The sequence below is a fragment of the Rhineura floridana genome, chromosome 5, assembly GCF_030035675.1.
Source record: "Rhineura floridana isolate rRhiFlo1 chromosome 5, rRhiFlo1.hap2, whole genome shotgun sequence".
In the NCBI taxonomy this organism is placed as follows: Eukaryota; Metazoa; Chordata; class Lepidosauria; order Squamata; family Rhineuridae; genus Rhineura; species Rhineura floridana.
This window is the reverse complement of record NC_084484.1, coordinates 152,218,862-152,239,623: the sequence shown is the minus strand read 5'-3', so window position 1 is coordinate 152,239,623 and position 20,762 is coordinate 152,218,862. Positions and strand designations below refer to the sequence as shown.

Sequence of the window (20,762 nt, the reverse complement as noted above, 5' to 3'; positions counted from 1 at the left end):
CCAAGTGCTCCACCCCTCCATCCCATCACGCACCAGTTTCTGGCTTGCATTGAGCCATAGTTCCCCATCAGACCCAAACTGGGGAACTTGGGCTTAATGTTGGTTAATACCAAGAAAATAAGCCAGGATCACTTCATGGTTTATGAAGCTTGGAACCATCATTTAAAATAGGCTAATATTTTGAAGCATTTCTGCAGGAAGATACTAATGGGCAAGGGGAGTATAATCTGTTCTGACAAGATAGCAAACTTCTGAGTTTCACAGAACTCTATCTTCAGAGATGGAGCTACTTGCAAAGTATAGTCCAATAATAAAAATATAACTGAAGCTACTCTAAAAGGATCAATTTAGGAGACAGATATTAAAGCTTCTTCACCTTCTGATTACAAGGACCCAGAATGGACAAAGCCTAAAAATTGTATCTTCAAGGCCTACTTGATAAAGCCGCAATTACCACCATGTCCTCCCTTTCTAAGACTGTAGCCCAGCTTCACCTCTTCCTCACCCCACTCAAGCTAGCCTGAAGCCATAGATTTGCCACTATCCAAGCCTGCCCCCTGGGGTCCTCAAGGTTTCCCTATGCTGGCCTACCATCTTCCACCTTCATCTGCTGGGAAGTTTAGGGATTGGAAAGAAAGCCAACTTCATTCACATAAGCTTTTCATTTTTCTCCAATTCACATTATTGAACTGCTGACAATTGACATTCAGATCTATTCAAAAGTCACCTATTGCTCATGAATGAGTTTTGCCATTTGTGGCAAAGGCTGGGGTCTTACTATGGAGGATTACATCCCATAAAGAAAGGTACAGCAGACTCTGTCATCATGCACTCCCCTGTTACTGCATATCTTTCATTCCCCTGCAAACATAACATCAGATTAAGTGCTAACAAGAACTTGGATTTCAGGGTAATAAAATTAGTTGAAATTAGAGTTGCACATCACAACAGACTTTATGCAATTAATATCTTACATAAAACACCACCACAATAAAATAACCAGTTAAAACCTATCCACACTACAAATTAAATTTTGTCTGTTCCTGGGGGTGAGGTGTGGGGGGAGACTACTCTGAAAGAATGACATGGGGAAGACTTGTAAAAACAAATCAACCGAAAATGCAATTATTCAAAATTGTTTTCCCCTCCCTGATTGTTTGGTTATAATGGACTCACTGTGTCTAGATTTCCCATTAACTCTTACTACCTCTATAGCCATTTAAGAACTTTTCTAATGTAGGCTCTGAAGTAAATTTATGGGTAATTAAATCACAAGTGTTCATATTCTTGCTATACAGCTGGTATTTAAATGGCACTCCTAAGGCTGCAGAAATTCTCTTGAAATTAAAGGTAAAAGCTGCAGAAAATATAAAGTGCTCTAAAGTCTCCTGCAATATCACTAAATACTTGGCCACCGTGCTGAATTGGGCTCTGATGCAAAAAAAAAGGATTTATTTCATTTGGGGGGGGGGAAACATACACTCTACTGTTCAGCAACAATTACAAAAAAGAGAATAAACCCTAAAATCCAACCCCCGCCCACAAGTTTTAATAAAATCATAGATGCAAGAGAGAAAATACAGGTAAAAACCTGAAAGAACAAAAATGCGTCCATAGACAAGTAAGCGCTTCCACTAGTGCACCACTTGCGCAACAAAACTTTTCTTTCTTCTCCTCTCCCTGCCCCCCCCCAATCTGCTCTGGAGGGTTGGGGAACCTGCAGAACAGATTTAAGGGGCGCCTAAGAGGAAGAGGGAAAATTTCCTTGCGCAGCCAAAGTCCTTGCGCTAGCTAGCAAGGGCACTTTGTAGGATGCTGACCATAGTCTTTGCTTAGAGCTAAATTGATCGTCATGTTGGCATCAGGCAGACTGTCTGAGGAAGGAATCGTACAGGTAGGATGCTACAACTAAGAAGGCTCTCTCTGGTTAGTGCCCAACTCATATCAGATGGTGGAAGCATGGGGAGAAAAGAGCCCTATGGATGACCTCAAAATAAGAGCCTGGGATCAAGCATTACTTCAGGTACCTGGGTCATAAGACATATAGCACATTCTTCACCACCTTTATCACCATCGAATAGGCATGATAATGTGTTCTTATTTGTATTATATTGTATTAACATTAAGCTTTACACCACCTGTGTTTTAGCTCATCTGTTCATTTGGTTTATCAATCACAGTTCCTTGATAAACCAGGGAGCAGATCGAGCTGTGCCTTAAGGAAGAAGAGTGACAGTACCAACCATCCAAGTCATCTTAGCATTCCACAGAGAGATTAGGATATCGACAGGGGTGCCAACCATATCAACTGGCAATTCCCTGAGGGCCCTCAGGAATCCCTCAGATTCCGTCTACCTTTAACTATATGAATTGGTCCACTAGCCCTGCGGGGAGGGAAAAGGCCACCGTAAATGTGAACTTTATCAAGACATGATTTGACCATGACAGAGTAAAAGAAAACTCCTCCCCAGCCAGATCACTAGTTTCCTACCAAGGCATGAATATCAAGTTGAGAATATGTCCTGCTATATCTGTTGGGCTAATGACAAATTAGGATAGCTCCACGATTGCCATAGCAGCCCTGAAGTTCTCAGCAACTCTAGATAAATGAAAATAAAAATACTGGGAGATCCAGTCATGGAAATGCCATCCCCCGCATTTTCACTCTTGAAACTCATACCTATATAGCAGGACTGGGGAGTTGTGGCCCTCCAGGTGTTGCTTAATTACAACTCCCATCATACCTGATCATTGGCCATTCCTCTTATGGCTGATGGGAACCTATCATCATCTGGAAGGCAACAGATTTTCAGTTCCTGATTTACAGGAATCCAGATGCTAATCTGTATTGTATTCCATTCCACATGGTTGGAACTGGCCTATTTTTCAGAGCTGAGCTGTTTCATAAAGTGAATTTCTGCAATACCTGGCTACATTCTTTATGAGAACTATCAGTCCAGCAGTAAATGTCTAGTTAAAATGCTTTACACAAAATTTGTCCTTACATCCTGGCTCTGTCAAAACTAGGAATTTTCCACTCAGATGCTCAAGTGCGCTGCAGGGGGTGGGCGTTTTGATGGAATCACAGCAGGGTTATTCCTTGCTGTTGTAACAATTGCCGGTTGAACAGTGGGAAGTACAGCTAGAGTCTGGCCCTTCTCAGTTCAAAGAACACTTCAAAGGAAGCAAAACTGGCAACTCTCTGATGTCCACACAAATATATCTATCCATGCTTGCTCTCACCTGGGAGGAGAGCTGTCTTTTTCATACCAAGTGCCTATCTTGGCAATAAAAGCAGCTGTCCCAAGAATTGTTCTCAAGAGAGTCTGAGCATACATGAGCTGGCTGGTTGCTATCCAGGTTACTATTTGGAATGACTAACACCACATGCTGTTTATTTCTACTCTTCCAATGACAGTGAAATATCGCCCTCTCACAATCAGAGGACAAAAGTAGAGAGATCATCCCCAATTCTCCTTGGCTTCTGGCTTTATTGTTTATTAAACATTCTGCATTTAGATTTATAGTTCACTGAACAGCTGTCAGGTCCTTTTGTGATATGTCGTGACATAGAAGGCTGAAGAAAGGTCTATCAGGCTCTACAGGGTGCAATTTCCACATTGGTGATCAAATCCATAAGCAGTATTTTTTTTACTATACCCAGATTGAAAATTAGATTGGCAAGAATCCTGGAAGTTGATGGTATTATATAACTATTCAAATAAAGAGAGAAATATCATCCTTCCTGTTAGTCACAGGGCGGCATACAGAAATAAAGCAAATACAAACTTAATAAAAAAACTCTACCAAATTACAATTACAACACAACACCATAAAACAATACAACAGGAAAAAACTCATCAATTCATCCAAACCATCCTACCTACGTCCAAAAGGTTTGTAGAAGAAGCATCTTTACCTGTCATCTAAAAGAATGAAATGGCAAGATGTACCTCAGTGGGGAGGGAATTCCATAAACATGGAGCCACCACTGAAAAGGCCCTTCCCTGGGGCCTCCACACCTTGTTATCTCATCCAGTGCATGGACCATTAGGAGAGCCTCATTTGCTGATCTAAAGAGGTGACCAGGTTGATATGGAAAAAGGCACTCTTCCAGGTACTTGGGTCCTGGGTGTTTTAGGGCTTTAAGAGTCAATGTAAGCACCTAGAATTGCACCCAGAAGACAACTAGCAACTGGTGCAGCTGTTTCAAAATAGAGTTTATGTGGGCACAACTTAATGAGCATACTTGGAGTTGGACAACCACCACTTGCTCAATAACTTTCCCCAGAAATGAAAGGCTAGGCTTGGAATCCACATCCTATGTAGGTCTTCTGAAGCAAGAACTAGACAATCACAGATTTAAGGCTTTCTGGAAACTTATATTCTCTTCATGTAATGAATCATGCTAGCCAGCGAACAGCTCAGCCTCTCCTAACTGACTTTCATTCACCAGGATGGGGAGAGGTCCCGCTCGCAGGTGTCTACCTTCATAACCCCAGCCGTATGCTTCATTTCAGCAACAGAGACTGAAGCTGATTTGCATAAAAAGGACTAAGCCTCAAATATCCCCAAAATTTCAACTGTCTCTAAAGTTGTGACTCCCAAATAAAATCAAATGTGATTAATTTTGCCTGCACAGAAGGTTGCAAATTCATCCACAATGGACTAATGTTATTTCAGTCTTTTGAAAAGTGGCATAACAGAGTTCACTAGGCCATTCACAGCCTGAAACAGTTCTAATGGATGGGACTTTGCTGGAATGGAAGTGGTGAAGAAGAGTTTCTCTAAAGCTAACGCTGTCATGGTATGAAGCCTTTTCTGATTGTTCCTCCACAATCTGTTAACTGGAGTAGCATCAGCATAGCCATATTAGTAACCCCAACGTTCCAATACTACTGAGTGATGTAGGAAGCCATAATACAATGGCAGCCACACTGCTGGGTAGTAACAACAGGTCCATAGACCTAGCATTTTGTATCTATGCTGCAATCTGTCAGCTTCAGCATAAATTGAGAGCCACCTGCCAACTCCTATCTGACTTCATCTGCTTTAGGTTCTCTGTAAAGCACAGAGACGTATGCCATTGAAGCAATGGGAGACAGCACCTGAAAAAAGCCACATACATGGCCATAGTCAACCTGCTATTGTTCAGTTAACCAACTGAATAGTACCCGTCAAGACTAGCATGTATAATACAGGGAATACTGAGACCCAGCTGGTTCCATAGGGTTATCGAAGCAGACCATCATCCTAAGTGTGGACTGCTACCCTGACATAGAATGGCAACAAGGATGAGGTAATCTGCCAGTGACAAAAGTATCATCTCAAAACACATCCAATAATCAGACTACCTGCTTGCAAACTAATACAAAACATCAAATTAAACATGCATCCCTGCATTTGCATAGGGCCCATTATAGGAGGAAATGTCTAAATACGCATTACAGTGTTATACACATCTATAACTGCACAGACATGAATAGTAGCTCGACAGCTCTCACCTTCCAAGGTCGCCTGATCCCCTTGAAAAAATCCGGCATCCACATTGGAAGAACAACTGCTTCCCTTAATAACTTTTTGGCTTCTTCCAAATCTGCTATATCATCCCTGTGAAAGATCAACTGAGATTTAGAAGGGTCACACTGAAAATATTCTGCTTGAATAAATGAAAGTAAAAGTAACATCTTTCATTTATTGTAAAATAAGTCACAGCATGTTCTTACGTTGGATATAAGTATAAGCCAGTGTCCTCAAAATGACCTTTCATGTGAAAGGCAGCCAGGGGAGAGATGTCTTTCAGTTAACCCTATCACAGGGTGTTGAATTAAAAAACAGGTTCCCTGAAAACATGATTACCAAGGAAACACTTTAAAATGTGCAAAAACACTCAAGAGCATTTTAATGAGTATCTGTAATCAACCTTTTGCTCATGGTACCATTTAAGAACAAAAATCTTGCTTTATGATCTGAACAGTACACAGTGCCAGAAGCTTTCCTGATAAGACAGAACAGGAACGAGCAACTCCAGCCAGCTGCAGCATGTGGCTGCCATCTAGGCTATGGAGGCAAGTTACATGTCTGCTTACAACAGCAAATCAGGCAATAGCAACAACATCCATGGTCTAAATGATGCCACAATGTCATGACACACAGAGCTGACCCATCCACTCAGTGATTGAGACAACTAGTCCCAGATGCCCAAAGATCTCTTTAGACTTCCTTTAGTTCAGTCTCAGGCTGAAAGGGGATTGATGTAATCTGGGACCCAGCAAAATGGGAAAGCTGGTAATAGTCCTGCAGGGTGGAAAGGATTAGGCTAGTGCTGCTGTTTTATGGGAGGGAGGGGAGAACAGGGTCTGAAGGTGAACACACCCAGAGTGCCCTCACTGATCACATTTTAGGAGGTAAAAGAAAGTGTCAAGCCCAAACCTGTTTCTTAAATGTAATCTCACTATAATGCAAGCCAGAGGGCTGGGTAAGATAGCATCATGCAAGACCCTGGTTAAGATTAGCTTCTGATCCTCAGTTCTTAGGTGGATTACATGTCCCATCCACTACTGGGGCTAAACAGGCCACAACGGCCATGAGCACAGGGGGGATTGTACATAAAATGTCTTCACAGATCTCATGATCACCTCAGCAGTAGGAAGAACTAAATACAGTTTTAGAAACATCCCTCTTAAATAATTCTAACTCTTTCCCCATCCCAAACTTTCATGCTCCCTGTGCAGGTCCCTGGCAACAACATGAACGTTGCTGGAAATGGTTTCATGTTTCAGTAGCTCCACACGGCACTTGTAACATGCAAGAGCCAGACACTCTTGGATGAGACCGATTATCTGGATCCATTTCAGTCGGGTTTCAGGCCTGGTTTTGGCACGGAAACAGCCTTGGTCGCCCTGTATGATGACCTCTGTCAGGACAGAGACAGGGGAAGTGTGACTCTGTTGATTCTCCTTGATCTCTCAGAGGCTTTCGATACCATCCACCATGGTATCCTTCTGGGACAACTGGCTGAGTTGGGAGTGGGAGGGACTGCATGGCAGTGGTTCCGCTCCTACTTGGCGGGTCAGCTCCAAAAGGTGGTGCTTGGGGAACATTGCTCAGCCCCATGGATTCTCCAGTATGGGGTTCCACAGGGGTCAGTTCTGTCCCCCATGCTGTTCAACATCTACATGAAACCGTTGGTATGCGGTCATCTGGAGTTTTGGAGTGTGTTGCCATCAATATGCTGATGACACGCAGCTCTATCTCTCCTTCTCATCCACTTCAGGTGAGGCTGTCAATATGCTGGACCGGTGCCTGGCTGCGACAATGGACTGGATGAAGGCTAATAAACTGAGGTTCAATCCAGACAAGACTGACATGCTGTCAGTGGGTGGTTCTTCTGACCACATGGTGGATGTCCAACCTGTCCTGGATGGGATTGCAGTCCCCCTGAAGGAGCAGGTTCGTAGCTTGGGGGTTCTCCTAGAACCATCTCTGTCACTTGAGGCTCAGGTAGCCTTGGTGGCACGGAGCGCCTTCTACCAACTCCGGTTGGTGGCCCAGCTACACCCCTGTCTGGACAGGGATAACCTAGCTTCAGTTGTCCATGCTCTGGTAACCTCCAGGTTAGATTACTCTCTATGTGGGGCTGCCTTTGAAGACGGTTCGGAAACTGCAGCTTGTGCAAAATGCAGCAGCCAGATTGGTAACAGGGACCAGATGGATCAAACATATAAAACTGAATCTGTCCCGCTTGCATTGGCTGCCTGTATGTTTCCGAGCCCGATTCAAGGCGCTGGTTTTAATCCATAAAGATTTGGACCACAATAAATGATGGAACGCCTCTCCTGATGCGAACCACCCATACACTACGCTCAACATCCAAGGCCCTCCTCCAGGTCCCTACTCGGAGGGAAGCTGGGAGGCTGGCAACAAGGGAGAGGGCCTTCTCAGTGATGGCCCCCAAATTATGGAATGCTCTCTCTGATGAGGTGTACCTGACACCAACACTGTTATCTTTTCAGCGCCAGGTCAAGACTTTCCTCTTCTCCCAGGCATTTTTAACAGCATTTGAATAGCATGTGTTTTAACTTGCCTATCAGTTTTTATGGGTTTTAATTTGGTATGGTTTAAATTTGTATACTTGTTTTTAATGTTTTTAATTTTTGTAAACCACCCAGAGAGCTTTGGCTATGAGGCGGTATATAAATGCAATAAATAAATAAATAAGAGCCATTCTCCAAGTCAATTGTCACCACTGCATGGAGAGCTTGTACACCAGTGTTGCATATGCTCCACTTAATGGGATCATGTGGAAAGGGATTCTCTTGGATGCCACCTGGAGCCACTGCAACCTGGATGTGTTTCCAGTAATGTATTTCCATGTGCCAGGTTTAATGTAAGACTCAGCCTTCAGTTTCTTGTAGGAGATGGTGACCTTACATGACAACATTTAAGAATGAATTAAAAACTTTTCCTCAGCTTCACACCATCACAGTTTCATGTGCTGATACAAAGAGGAGCCAAATCTTTGGTTTCCATATCCGAAATTCTACTGTACAGGAATCTCTTCTTTGAGGCACCAGTTTAACAGGACAACATGCTCTCACCACACAAACTTACCCAAATATTTTAGCCGATAGACTGTGGTCTGGTTGGCATGGCACAGTAAGCCAAACTATGGCTTACTAGAACCACATGAACAAGAGGGCTCCTGGAGAGGAGCTCGCAACTGCTTTGCTCCTCCCCAGTCTTTTTACTCCTGCCTCCACACCGCACTGAGCTAAATTAAAGTTTGGTGTAGCATGCCATCCAAACCCGGGCTTGTGGTGAAGCTCTCTCCTCATTAACCACAAGACATAGTCAAATGTGAGTAAAAAAGACCAGGTAGGTACAAAGTGGCTGTGAGCTGCTTTCTAGCAGCCTGCACATTCACGCACTCCTGGTAGGCCAACGTTTGGATTACAGTACCATGTGAACCAGACATATACCAATTTGAGCTTCATTCGAGCCACGGTTCACTGAGGCTCAGCCTTGGAACTTACTTTGAATATCAGAAATCACAGCTATAGAATCAGTCACTATCTTGTATTTTCAGGCAGGAATCTGCCTTTCAGTATGTCCAGAGTGCTCCAAGTAATCCTAGTTGTGTGAAGAATGAGTAGTGAAGAAAATGTAGTCTCAATACAAGTTTCAGAAAGGGAGCTGTGTGTTTATTTTTGCACTAAGGCTGTAGCCCACTAAAGCTTATGCCATCACAAATCTGTTAGTCTTTAAGGTGCCACAAGGCTCTTTTGTTGTTTTTTCCTCAATATGAGTTTTCAAGAACCACAATTGCCTAAGTACCAAGATTAAGATACATGGCTCCTAGGCAGTTAAGAACTCTAGCTTCTCTCACTTTACAAAGTAAGCACCGTACCAATGAATACTTAGATTCCTTGACACGATGTCTCTTTCAAGAGCTTCAACCAGATCTTTGTCATATCCTGCTCCATCAAACTTCTGAATTTCACCATCACCAGCACCATCCTGGGGGATCTTCTTTCCCTAGATCAAGATGTTGGGGGAAAAAATAGCTGAAAGCTAAAACAATTCTGCAGCTACATTTCTTTTTCTTCCCTTGAACTGTTAGCTAGGACATACTCCCTTTGTCATCATATCTCAACCAGACATGAAATCAATAGGCAAAAAAATAAAAAATATATATAAATGGATACATTCCAAGGGCCTTTGAGATGAAAAAATTAAGGGGAAAGTCAAAAGCGTGTACATCAACACACATTTTATTGACATCTAGAATGGGCAAACTGGGATCGCTAACAGAATTGTAAACACCATGTAAATGTAAATGTACTACTTTCAAGTCGATTCTGACTTATGGAGACCCTATGAATAGGGTTTTCATGAGGTTTAGAGGCAGTGACCGGCCCAAGGTCACCCAGTGAGTTTCATGGCTATGTGGGGATTCGAACCCTGGTCTCCCAGGTCATAGTCCAACACCTTAACCACTACACCACACTGGCTCGTAAGCACGATAACCAAATAATAATTCTCAGGTTTTGTCATCTGCCCGCTTTGTCCATGTTGTTTTAAAGGGAAATATAAACTCTGAAAACGAGGAGGAACTGCATATAATTAAAAGCAGGGAGGTGAATGGTAATGTCACAATTAGACTACAAATTATTTTATGTGGAACTACCTTTGCGCTTGGTTCAGAAGCTGCAGCTAGATGCAAAATGCATCTGCTAGGGTGCTTAGAGTGATACCTGGGACATTACACTAGTGTTGAAAGATCTGCACTGGTTGCCCATTAACTTTTGAGTCAGGTTCAAGGTTTTGTTGTTGACGTTTAAAGCTCTAAACAACTTGGGACCAGGATACCTTGCAGACTGCCTTCCCTGGTACAGAGCCGACCTTTTAAGATTGTTTAAGGAGACCCTGCTGGCTGTTTCACAACCAGTGGATTGTCTCTTAGTGACAATATGGAAGTAGGCCTTCTAAGCAATAGCACATACCCTTTGGAATGCCCTCCCTCGGTTAATTCATGAGACAGCCATGACCTTTAAATACCTCTTTAAAATATAATCTTTACCCAAGCTTTCCTACACTCTGACTTTTACATTTTAATTTTTTATTTTGTATACTGCTCAGCTTTATTTGTGATATGCAGTTGTGTGTTTGTCCAGTTTTTAGGTAATTTTATTTAAGGTTTATTTTTGTATTTTTATTGTAAACTTCCTAGAGATTTTTATTAATCAGTATTTTTTTTTAAAAAAGTAAACTAATGCAGGATAAGTTTGGGTCAGAGGCTGTATCCATCAGTAGAACACATTACAGATATTGGAGTACACTCAGTAAATAGGCTATTGGGAGGTGGCTCAAAATACTCATGGACTTATGTTATTTATACATCTTTGGGAAGCACAGAGCAACTTACACAGTGCTCCCAGTAGTTTTTCATACAGACACTTCTATACCTCCTGAGCTTCAGCAGTGCTATAGGAGTAGTTGTACCCCAAGTATTCAGGGGTCCTCTGATAACAGCTGTCTGCCAATGGGTACCATATCTTATATTTCATAGAACAGGGATGGGGAACCTTTTCTGGCCAGAGGGTCAGATCGTCATCTCCCCAACCCCAGGTGGGCCAGAGTTAACAGGTGGGCAGGGCTTCCTGCCTGTCAGTCACCTGATGGCATAGTGTGATGTTGTTTAGGTTGGTTTTATTTTTGTGTGTTTAAAATGGTTGTAGCCTGCCCTTTGGGTAAAGGGCAGGTGGTAGTGGTGGTAGCAGTAGTAGTAATAATAATAATATTGTGGTAGTAGTAGTGGTGTCAGGTGATGCTTCCCTTTGAAGCCCTGATTTTTGGGACTTCAAAGACAACCTGCACTACAGTCTACCCATCAATTGAAGGGCTGATGGGAGTGCGTCTTCAAATTCCCACAGAGGTCTGAAGGAGAAGGATGGAAGGGATTGAAAGCACCCTCTGGTGGGCTCATCAGCTGGTGGGCAGATGAGAGTTTGCCTTCAAATTGCTTTTGAGGCAGATCTCACTTCAGCATCTCAGTCCTCCCTCCCTGAAAACAGCACCCAAATAATCCAACTTGCAGCACCACTTGCCAGGTTAAGACTTCCCTAGAAACGCTTGGTTGTTTTCAAGAACCTTTAAATCTATGGACCATTGTGGTGATGATATCCCTGTCCAGAAGCATTTGTAGCTGGTGCACCAATCAAAGTTGGTAATGGCCACCCCTGGGCCTCTAGCAATGGATCTAGGAGCATCCCCAAACTCTGTACAAGCTCTTTCAGAGGGAGCGCAGCTCTACCCAGAGCTGTACACAGCCCAGTTACCAGACCCAGAGCCTCCTGTCCACAAGGCCGCCGCCTTGTCAGGATTCAGTTGTAGTTTATTAGTCCTCATCGAGACACTGCCTGAGGACATACACAGTCTCTCCAGATTCAGATGTTACAGAGAAACAAAGCTGCCATGAATATGTCAGTTTTGGGCTTTTGGTTTTCCAATCTTCAGTTCTTCACATTTCCTTATGAAAATTCATCAGGGTTTGGGGGCTGATTTCTCCGATATACACATTTTTTTGGAAACCAATTTTCCCTAACATAATGCATCTTCTTACTTATTTTCGCTAATATATACACTTCTATGTACACTTTACCTTAGTATATGCATTTTGTACATTTTGGAGGATGGTTGTGTTTCAGTTTGCATATTGCTTTCAAAGGCCAAATCCGGTATGTTCACCTTTAAACGCGAACTGAATCCGATTTCTCCCCCATTCCTATGTGCCAGTGATCTCTTCATTTTGTTTATAAACCAACATAGTTCACAGCATTCCTATAAATACTTCAGGTAGGTAGGTATAGTGAAGTTTATTGGACAGCAGCAGCAGCACTCCAAATTACACCACAAATATTTCAAAAAGGTCCTTTTAGCTGCCATGTGAGTTTACAGATGTTGCCCAGTGGTGCAGAAAACCAGCTGAAGGTTGGTTTGTTTTTTGACTGAGTTAGACAGAGGTAGGAGACAATTTACACTCTATGTACTTCAAACCAGAAAGTGCTTGTAGCTGTTTGCTAGAAGCAGCTAATGAGAAAGAGAACAGACACAGTCTGTGGATTGTGAGGCATAGATAAGGGAGATGACAGGGGAACAGAAGCGTGTGCAAGTGGTAATTTATGGTCCTCCCTTTGGTGCTATTTATTCCCAAGCCCCTTTGGAAAAAGGATGTGCCTCTCTGGTCTTTCCAAGCCCACTTTTTAAAAATGAGACTGAGAGTGAAGCTATTCATACATCTCTGATCAATTTTTTTTTTTGCATAGGAAAGCTACACTAAAAAATCTCATGTAAAACAGAAGATTGTTGTGAAAAGGATGCTGGACCTCAACAGGCAAGAAAATAGGGGAAGGCTGTTCAACTTGTGCATGGCTGCAGGCAACTTTGTCCTCTGGATGCTGGCTTCTTCTCACAAAGCCCACCTATCATCAGTGCACTGTGGTAGCTCAATGGGCAGGAAACAATATACTGCTGTAACTCACAATGGTGCTTGTTCATGCAGTGGCTCAAGCCATGCATGTTCACAGAGGGATTTCAAAATAGAATCCTTACTCCATTCTGCAATATTAAGTGTAAGCCATTTCCTTTCTGCCACCTAGTGACCAAATTCTTTGAATGAAAAAACCCAGATTGAAAGGGAAGCAGAAAAGTTTCATATCATGAAAAATCCTTTGCACAATGGCTCTGCTTTAGAATTACTATTCCCAGTAATAACAGCATTCCAGTGGGGGTTGAACCCATGTACAAGTTCTATAATGCATCTCACCAGACACCCCCAATTGAATTATTTTATACTCATTACGAGTATGCATAATTTTATACTGGTTACAAGTAAATTCTGGACAACTATATATAATTCTGGTGCACTACAACATCTGGCAATATTAGATCTTGCCCTAGATAATCCACCAACAGCTCCTACATGACATCATTGTGATGTCAGAGAGCTGTTCTGATTATCATGGGTGCATCTAAAGGCCATCTAACAATCAGAACCAGCCCAGACGCTGCTTATTCTGGCCCCATCCCTGGCTTGGGGACCACCCTTCCCAGAGGAAAGGGGAAGGAAACAGCATGGCCCCAGCATGCTGTCTGTAAGCAGCTAGACAGACAATGGCAAACTCCAGTGTCCAAGTTTGGCTGGGGGCAAAAACACCTTGGCGGTGGGCTACAGAAAAACGAGCTGTAGACCACACACCCCTTTTCCTCTAAAAGTCAAGCCTCACTCCCTACTTTAAATGCGAGGAGGTTCAGCACATCTAGTATGTCCCTTAGTAAGCCTCAGGGTCCACAATAGTTGCCTGTGTGTCTATGCAGGCACACACACCATAGGGTAGGAAGGACTCCCACATGTTGCAGAAAAAAATAGGTGGAGGAGATTGCAATGACCCTCCATCTCTCCTAAACCCTCCATCAAGCCTGAGGGTTTGTGAATCTATGCTTTCTTCATCCCTGACTGCAGCTAAATTTATACCCACAGGGGGGAGGATTTTCTTACCTAATGCAAAGTATGCACTGTTGGGTTCTATGACAGCTGACTATAAGATGGGGTTCTTAACCTGTGGTCCATGGATCTCCTAGGGGGTTCATGAACCAGGCGCAAAAAATAAAATCCATTTCCAATGCAATAAAATGAATGATATTTATTTATGGGGATCCATAGCTTTCATCAGATTCTCAAAAGGGTCTGTGACCCAAAAAAAGGTTAAGAACCACTGCTGTAAGAGCTTTAGGGACACAGTAGTAGGCATCCATGGGATCCCTTTGCCCCAAGGCAACCTCTCAAGTCTCTACACAAAAGGGTCTCTGTGCTATCTAGTTACCATGTTCTGAGAGCTCTCAGGATGCGGCAAGAAGCCTCCCTAGAGTTCAACTTCAGAGCACCCTGCCAATCTTACTGCCGTGTACAGATAAGGAGATACACAGAGGGGAAGTGAAGCTGGAGGAAAAGCAACTGGAGAAAGAAGGATAATGAGTGGGAAGTGGAATAGAAGGAGGAGGAAAATAATGCATGCGAGGTGGGTGAGGAAGAATCAACACGTATATATACGTGTGTGAGAGAGAGAATGAGAATATACATATCAACAAGCTTTTGAGAGAATGCCGCTTGTGTGGAGAAGGAGCGCAAAAAGAAAAAAAAATCTCCCCTAACATGATAAAGGTTTTAAGACAGCTGCCAACTTCCAGATAAGCAAATGGCAGACATACATCTATCTCTCAAAAAGCATTTTCATGTGACCATGTCTTTTTCCATACTAATCATGACCCTAACTTTCACCATGGCATTGTTGATCTATTCAGCCTAAGGTTCTGCCACATTGCACTTAAGAGCTGCTTTATGCACAACCTTCCTATGTGGAGGTCACCTCCCTTCAAGCAAAAGCATGTACACATCATGTATGACAACCCTACTGGCCATATATGCACAGCACAATAATTAGGTTATTCATTCCATTTGTATACTGCCCTACCTTCAAGGAGCTCAGAATGACATTCATGGGGCTACCTAATTTGATTCTAGCAGGAATCCTATGGGACAGATCAGGCTAGAAGATGGTGACTGTCCCAAAGTCCCACAATGACCTTCATGGATTAGCATGTATGTGAACTCAGATTGACCTAGTACAACTCTTGATACTCAGTTCACCACTATACCTCACTGGTATAGAGGTGTGAAATTCTTTTCTTTTTTTACTATTCATCTTAACTTTTGGAAAAGCATTTAATGACAACAATAATTAGAAACACTGCCATCACTGGCACAAAACCAGAAATAAGAGAAAACTGTTTCCCCCTTTTACAAACTGACTGCACAGATAATACCTAAGATCTCAGCATAGAGATTATAGGAGCCTTGGGCTCTTGCTGGGAGGAAGGGTGGGGTATAATAATAACAACAACAACAACAACAACAACAACAATAAGTGTTCTTTTAAACACCGCATAAGCTAAAATGTATATCTATGTTCCAGGTGGTAGATTAAATTGTCAAAAAGAGCCATCATTGACAGAGTACAGCTATTTACCAAACACTTTTTTAAAAATCCAGAAAATAGGGCATAAATATAATCCATGAATCATATTAACAAAGACATTTCCGTCAACTGATAAAAGCCATACCAAAGTAAAACAAGTCTCAGTTTATCAACACAAAAATATTATTTGGCGTTTAGTGGCTGTAGATAGAAAGAATCTGCCTCACTATGATTACCTTACATTCATTACATTTCAAGTTATTTTTGCCTTTCCTTCTTTGCACCAATTTCACTTGATCTTTAAGGCCTTTCCACTTATAAGAATATTTCAGACTTTTCTTTGCCACTGCTGGCATAGAGCAAGACTTCCAATCTCATGCACTTTCAGCTGTGGCAGGTTTAAAGACCTATGGCAGACAAGAAAAGATCTGCTTGTACCTAATAGTTTAAAACAGCTCTAGCTTCATCTATATCTACTGGCCAATCCAAAATTAGATTAATTTGATCACTTATGTCAAAGTTATCTTGAACGCAAGGACAAAACCATGAGACGTGCAGCTAACTGCCTTTCTGAGAACTGCTCTCAGAGAACAAGCTCCCCCCATTGGGAAAACTTAGTGTTTTGAAGTAAGTAGCTATTTTGAAATTCAGTTCTCAATTATAAAATTCAGTTGGCACATAGCAAAACAGATTCACAGTTCATATTGTGATCTCTGCTTTCTTTGGAGATTTATTTATTTATACATTTAAATCCCACACTTCCTCCCAAAAGGAGCTTAGGGAGGCAAACAACAAGTGACAAAACACTAAAAACATCTTTAAAACAAAACATCAGTCTTGCAAAAGTAGTTTGGCTTAGAAAGCAAAGAACATAGTAGCAACCTTTTCAAAATTCTAAATACTGTTGATTATTTCCTGTACAAAGGAGGTGGTAACTCTCAAAACCCTTCTTTTAAGATCTGATGTCATTATATCTGAACCAGTTGTAAATAGTGGAAGAAAGGGACTTTCTGCAAATACACATTAATTACACAACACAGCATACACGTTTTTTCCCATACAGAAGAGAAATCCATGTAGGAAAATAGTCATATATGAAGCTGCCCAAAGAAATATATGCTTCATGTGTTGCTTACAACATAGGCAAGACACCTCTGTGGAAATGTTCAAGAAAGGCACCTCCCTGCCGCCACCTGTCTCCTAAATTCTTACCTTTTCATCTTTTCCTTTTACTCTACATTCCCTCTCTCGGCTGCTGGCAGGTTTGTCACTTTTTGATATTGGTTGAGCTCTGCCCACGGGTCCCCGCTGCAATCCTGGTGATTCTCTTCTCAGAGGCTTCACTTCTCGATTAGGTCGTTTTATTTGAGGTGGGGCTCTGTCAAGCGAAGGACACACGATGCAGGAAGAGAAACCAAATGTTTTACTATAGTACTTTGCTAGCCAATTCAGTAGAAAAAAAACTGATGTTCAGCTCATATAAACTGATCCACGAGAAGCCAATGGGTGAATGGCCATGCTTCAGGACAAAAGGTTGGACTGGAAACTTCCAGCCCACAAGTCAAATTAGGCTAAGCAAGGATCCTAATTTGGCTCACGAGGGCATTTTACTCAAACCACGCACACCCTTACTTTCAATTGTTCTAATTGTCAGCAAGCCACAGTGGGATTAGCTACCTTACAGAATTCCCAGATAAGAGTTCTGTACCACAGCCAATCCCTGCCCAAAGCAGGGCTCACTGTGAACGCAAATATTACTTTGCATCGCCTGCTTGAATTCAAACAGGCAATGCAAAGGATGTCCCTTTCTGGTGGGGCTTAAGCTGTGCCTGCACAGGAAAAAAATTACTTTGGGTCCCACCCACCTGTCAATATGGCCTGCAGGGAGATTGAAGGTTAGGATCAAGCCCCACCAGCTGGATCCTGTTCCCCATCACTGCTGTAAGTATGGAAATGGAGCCATACACTAACAAAAGGAAAGCCAGGGGAAAACTAAGGTGAGGAGCCAGGAATATTGTCCAGTCACAACAACTAATGAAAGAGGGGAACCAGAGTCAGACATTGCACCAAACCATAATTAAGGAAACTTAATTATGGTATGATGTGTGAAATCACAAATTAGGACTTGCAATCAGCAGGCAAACCAGAATCAGAAACTATGGCTAGACATAAATTTAAAAACCATGATTGGCAAAAAGATGGTTTGACAGGATGCGTTGTAATAATCTAGACAACAGAAGTTAGGCTATACCTGTCCAGATAGGGACATAGCTGGGCCACCAGCCAAAACTGATGGAAGGCGTCACCGAAGCCACCTGGGCCTCAAGTGAAAGTAGTGGATCCAGAAGTACCCCCAAAGATACATATCTGTTTCTTCAGAGGGAATATAACCCCAACCAGAGCAGGCCATGCCCCACCCATCTGGTCTAAGGAACCAGCCACCAACAGTGCCTCATTCTTGTCTGGATTACGTTTTAGTTTGCTTGCTTTCATCCAGTCCATCACCGAGGCACTGGCCACCAGTGAAAAATAAAATGGTTTGTGAAGCAGGAGACGGTCAGTGTTGATGTTGCATTAGAAATGACATGTCTAACGTATTTGGTGGAAATGTCCTAAAGTGGTGAAGTTTTGGAAGAAGTTCACTGAAGTTCTTAAGTAACATTTTCATATTGTTGTATCATCTCATCCTCTAATGTGTTAACTGAATTTCACATACAGAACAACAAAATAATGTCAAATATAGGTGTTGTATATACTCAACTTAGCAAGAATTTTGTATGCCAGTCAATGGATAGGAAAACAAAAACCAACTAAGTTAGAACCTATTAGAAAGTTGTGGGAACAGTTGGGAATAATTACAATCACAGAGATGACAAAACATCAAGTGAACTATAAGGAAACTTTAAGTAAATGTGATCTGGAAATTTAGTATATTAAAAGAAAAGTTATTAATTCCTATGACTAATATTCTATGCTATTTTAGAATATTTTAATCATAACAAATAGATTTCTAGCTAAATTAAATCTACATATTTTATGTTTTGTATAACAAAGTATATTTATTGAATAGTGTAATTTGTTATAATAGTGTTTATCTTCTAATACTCTTGTCTACTGAAAATAAAAGGTATTAAATTAAAGAAAGCTCTGCCTCCAGACGTAGCTGCATCACAGAAACAGCACTGTAGAGCATACAAAAACTGAAAGCAGACAAACAGGTATAAATCATAGTTTTTCTCTATGTTTACATGCTCAAGCCATAGTTTGGATTCTGAACAACAGTTCACAGAGACCACTGTTGTTAGGTATACTGCCTGAATTGATCCACAGAAAAGTAAAGTCAAAGCCATAGCTTGGAAACAGGCCTAAAGGAGCCAGAGAAAGGAAAGGAGCAGTACGAGGCTGGAAATAAACCTCTTAGCTGCTATTCCACACTCTCTCTATAATGTGAATTGATTAATCTACCAATAAAACTTACAATCCTATTACAAACCCAATTACCTGTGCTCAGCTGGAACAGGAGGTGGCCAAACAGTTGGATCCCTAAAATGTTCATCTTGATAAGATACAGGAATATCCGTAGGTTTGTCTATTTTAAAACTCTCTAAAGTGTTGACAATGCTCTTAACTTGCTCATATTCTCCCAATAATTCCTGCCGAACCTTGAAAATAAACAGATTATGATACCCTAAAGCATTCACAACTGTGTTTTACATAATTAAGGTATAAAAGGAATAGATCACCAAGGTAAGGAGGAATGATAGCATATAGTTTAATGCACAGTTGGTCCTCTGGCCAGCTTCTAGAGTAGTGGTTCCCAAACTTTTCTCTCCACAGGCCACTTGAAACTTGCTGATGGTCTTGGAGGACCACAATGATTTTTCTGCAATTGTAATGTGCTACACCAGATTCTGTATGATTTTTAACCATATTTTTATCACTTCTTCAATTTCTTGTATTGTGTTTTACTGCATTACAATTTGCATTCCACAGAATACACATCACAGAGGATAAGGCTTTCTCCATAGCAGTGTCCTTACTGGGTGAGGCTAATCTGGTCAGATCAGATTTTAGGAAAATAGTAAAAAACACTTGTTAAAGGGAGGTTTTAATCTGATTGATGGCTGAGGGCATTGCATAGATGATGCAGTCCATCCTGCTCCAAATTTGTTAATACTATAACTTTTGGTATTCTTTATTTAATATTTTCAGTGTTTATATTCTTTTTCCAGCCATCACATGAGCCACTTTAAGCAGCACATACATTTTGAAATAAATTTTGCTATGCAAGCACTGTCTTATACCTGTTGCCATTTGCCCTTCAGAGCTGGGTCTCTGATGGATTGACAGTGTCTTTGAATTTGCTGGATGACACCTTGGTAGTAAACCATTGAAGAGTCGTAGTTTCCGAGAAGTGCATATTCCCTTCCTTTTTTAGCATTATCACAAATCTCAGACAAATTCATCTTCTTCAAGAAACCTATGACACGATACAGAATTACAAAAAGAAAAGCAAATTATTATTACATATGGTAACTTGGAGTTACTCTCATGGACTGCATGAGAGTCGTAAGACTGAGAGACTGTTAGTGGGCAGTTCCCCAGACCAGATGGGTGGAGTTCAACCAGTTCTGAATGGAGTACACTCCCCTTGAAAGTGCACAGCTTGGGGATACTTCTGGATCCATTAATGTCACTCAAGGCACAAGGAGCCTTGCTGGCATGGAGTGTCTTCAGTTGGCGGCCCAACTGTGACCTTATCTGGACAGAGGGGTTTAACAGTCAGCCCCTCTTCTGGGGATTGTAGCTCTGTGAGGGGAATAGGGCATCTCCTAGTAACTCTCAGCACCCTTCACAAACTACACTTCCCAGGATTCTTTGAGGGAAGCCATGACTGTTTAAAGAGGAATCAATGTCTGTTGTGGATGTGGCCAGGGAAAGCTTTGGTTTAAATTTCGGTGGAAGACTACATGCATCTGCTGTAGAATAAAAAGGTGGGGGAAACCCTGGGGGGAAAAACATGATACTGTTCACAATGTTCTTCTTTTGGAAAGGAAAAAGGCTTTCCCTCTGCCCAGTGCCCACCCTACAATCTCCTCCCCTTCCACCTTTCTTGCCCTCCTCCTCCTTCTCCTCCCTTCCCCCTCTTCTCCCCTCTTTGTCTCTCCCCCAGCTCAGTTTTACCTATCCTAAGCATGATTGCACAGGAGTAAATCCCACTGAACT

At 41.9% G+C, this 20,762-nt stretch overlaps 1 protein-coding gene across 6 annotated transcripts in view; it reads right to left on the bottom strand.

Moving 5' to 3' along the window:
- KATNAL1 (katanin catalytic subunit A1 like 1) overlaps positions 1-20,762 on the bottom strand; it is a 47,120-nt gene that overhangs the window by 20,312 nt on the left and 6,046 nt on the right. For all 6 annotated transcript variants that reach the window (XM_061628482.1, XM_061628478.1, XM_061628481.1 and 3 more), the window contains 5 exons: positions 19,841-20,016; positions 19,038-19,198; positions 16,749-16,914; positions 9,410-9,537; positions 5,505-5,610 (listed from right to left, as the gene is read on the bottom strand). In XM_061628482.1, the coding sequence (XP_061484466.1) occupies positions 5,505-5,610; positions 9,410-9,537; positions 16,749-16,914; positions 19,038-19,198; positions 19,841-20,002 (723 nt within the window). In that variant the 5' untranslated portion in view covers positions 20,003-20,016. The remainder of the gene's footprint in view (positions 1-5,504; positions 5,611-9,409; positions 9,538-16,748; positions 16,915-19,037; positions 19,199-19,840; positions 20,017-20,762) is intronic.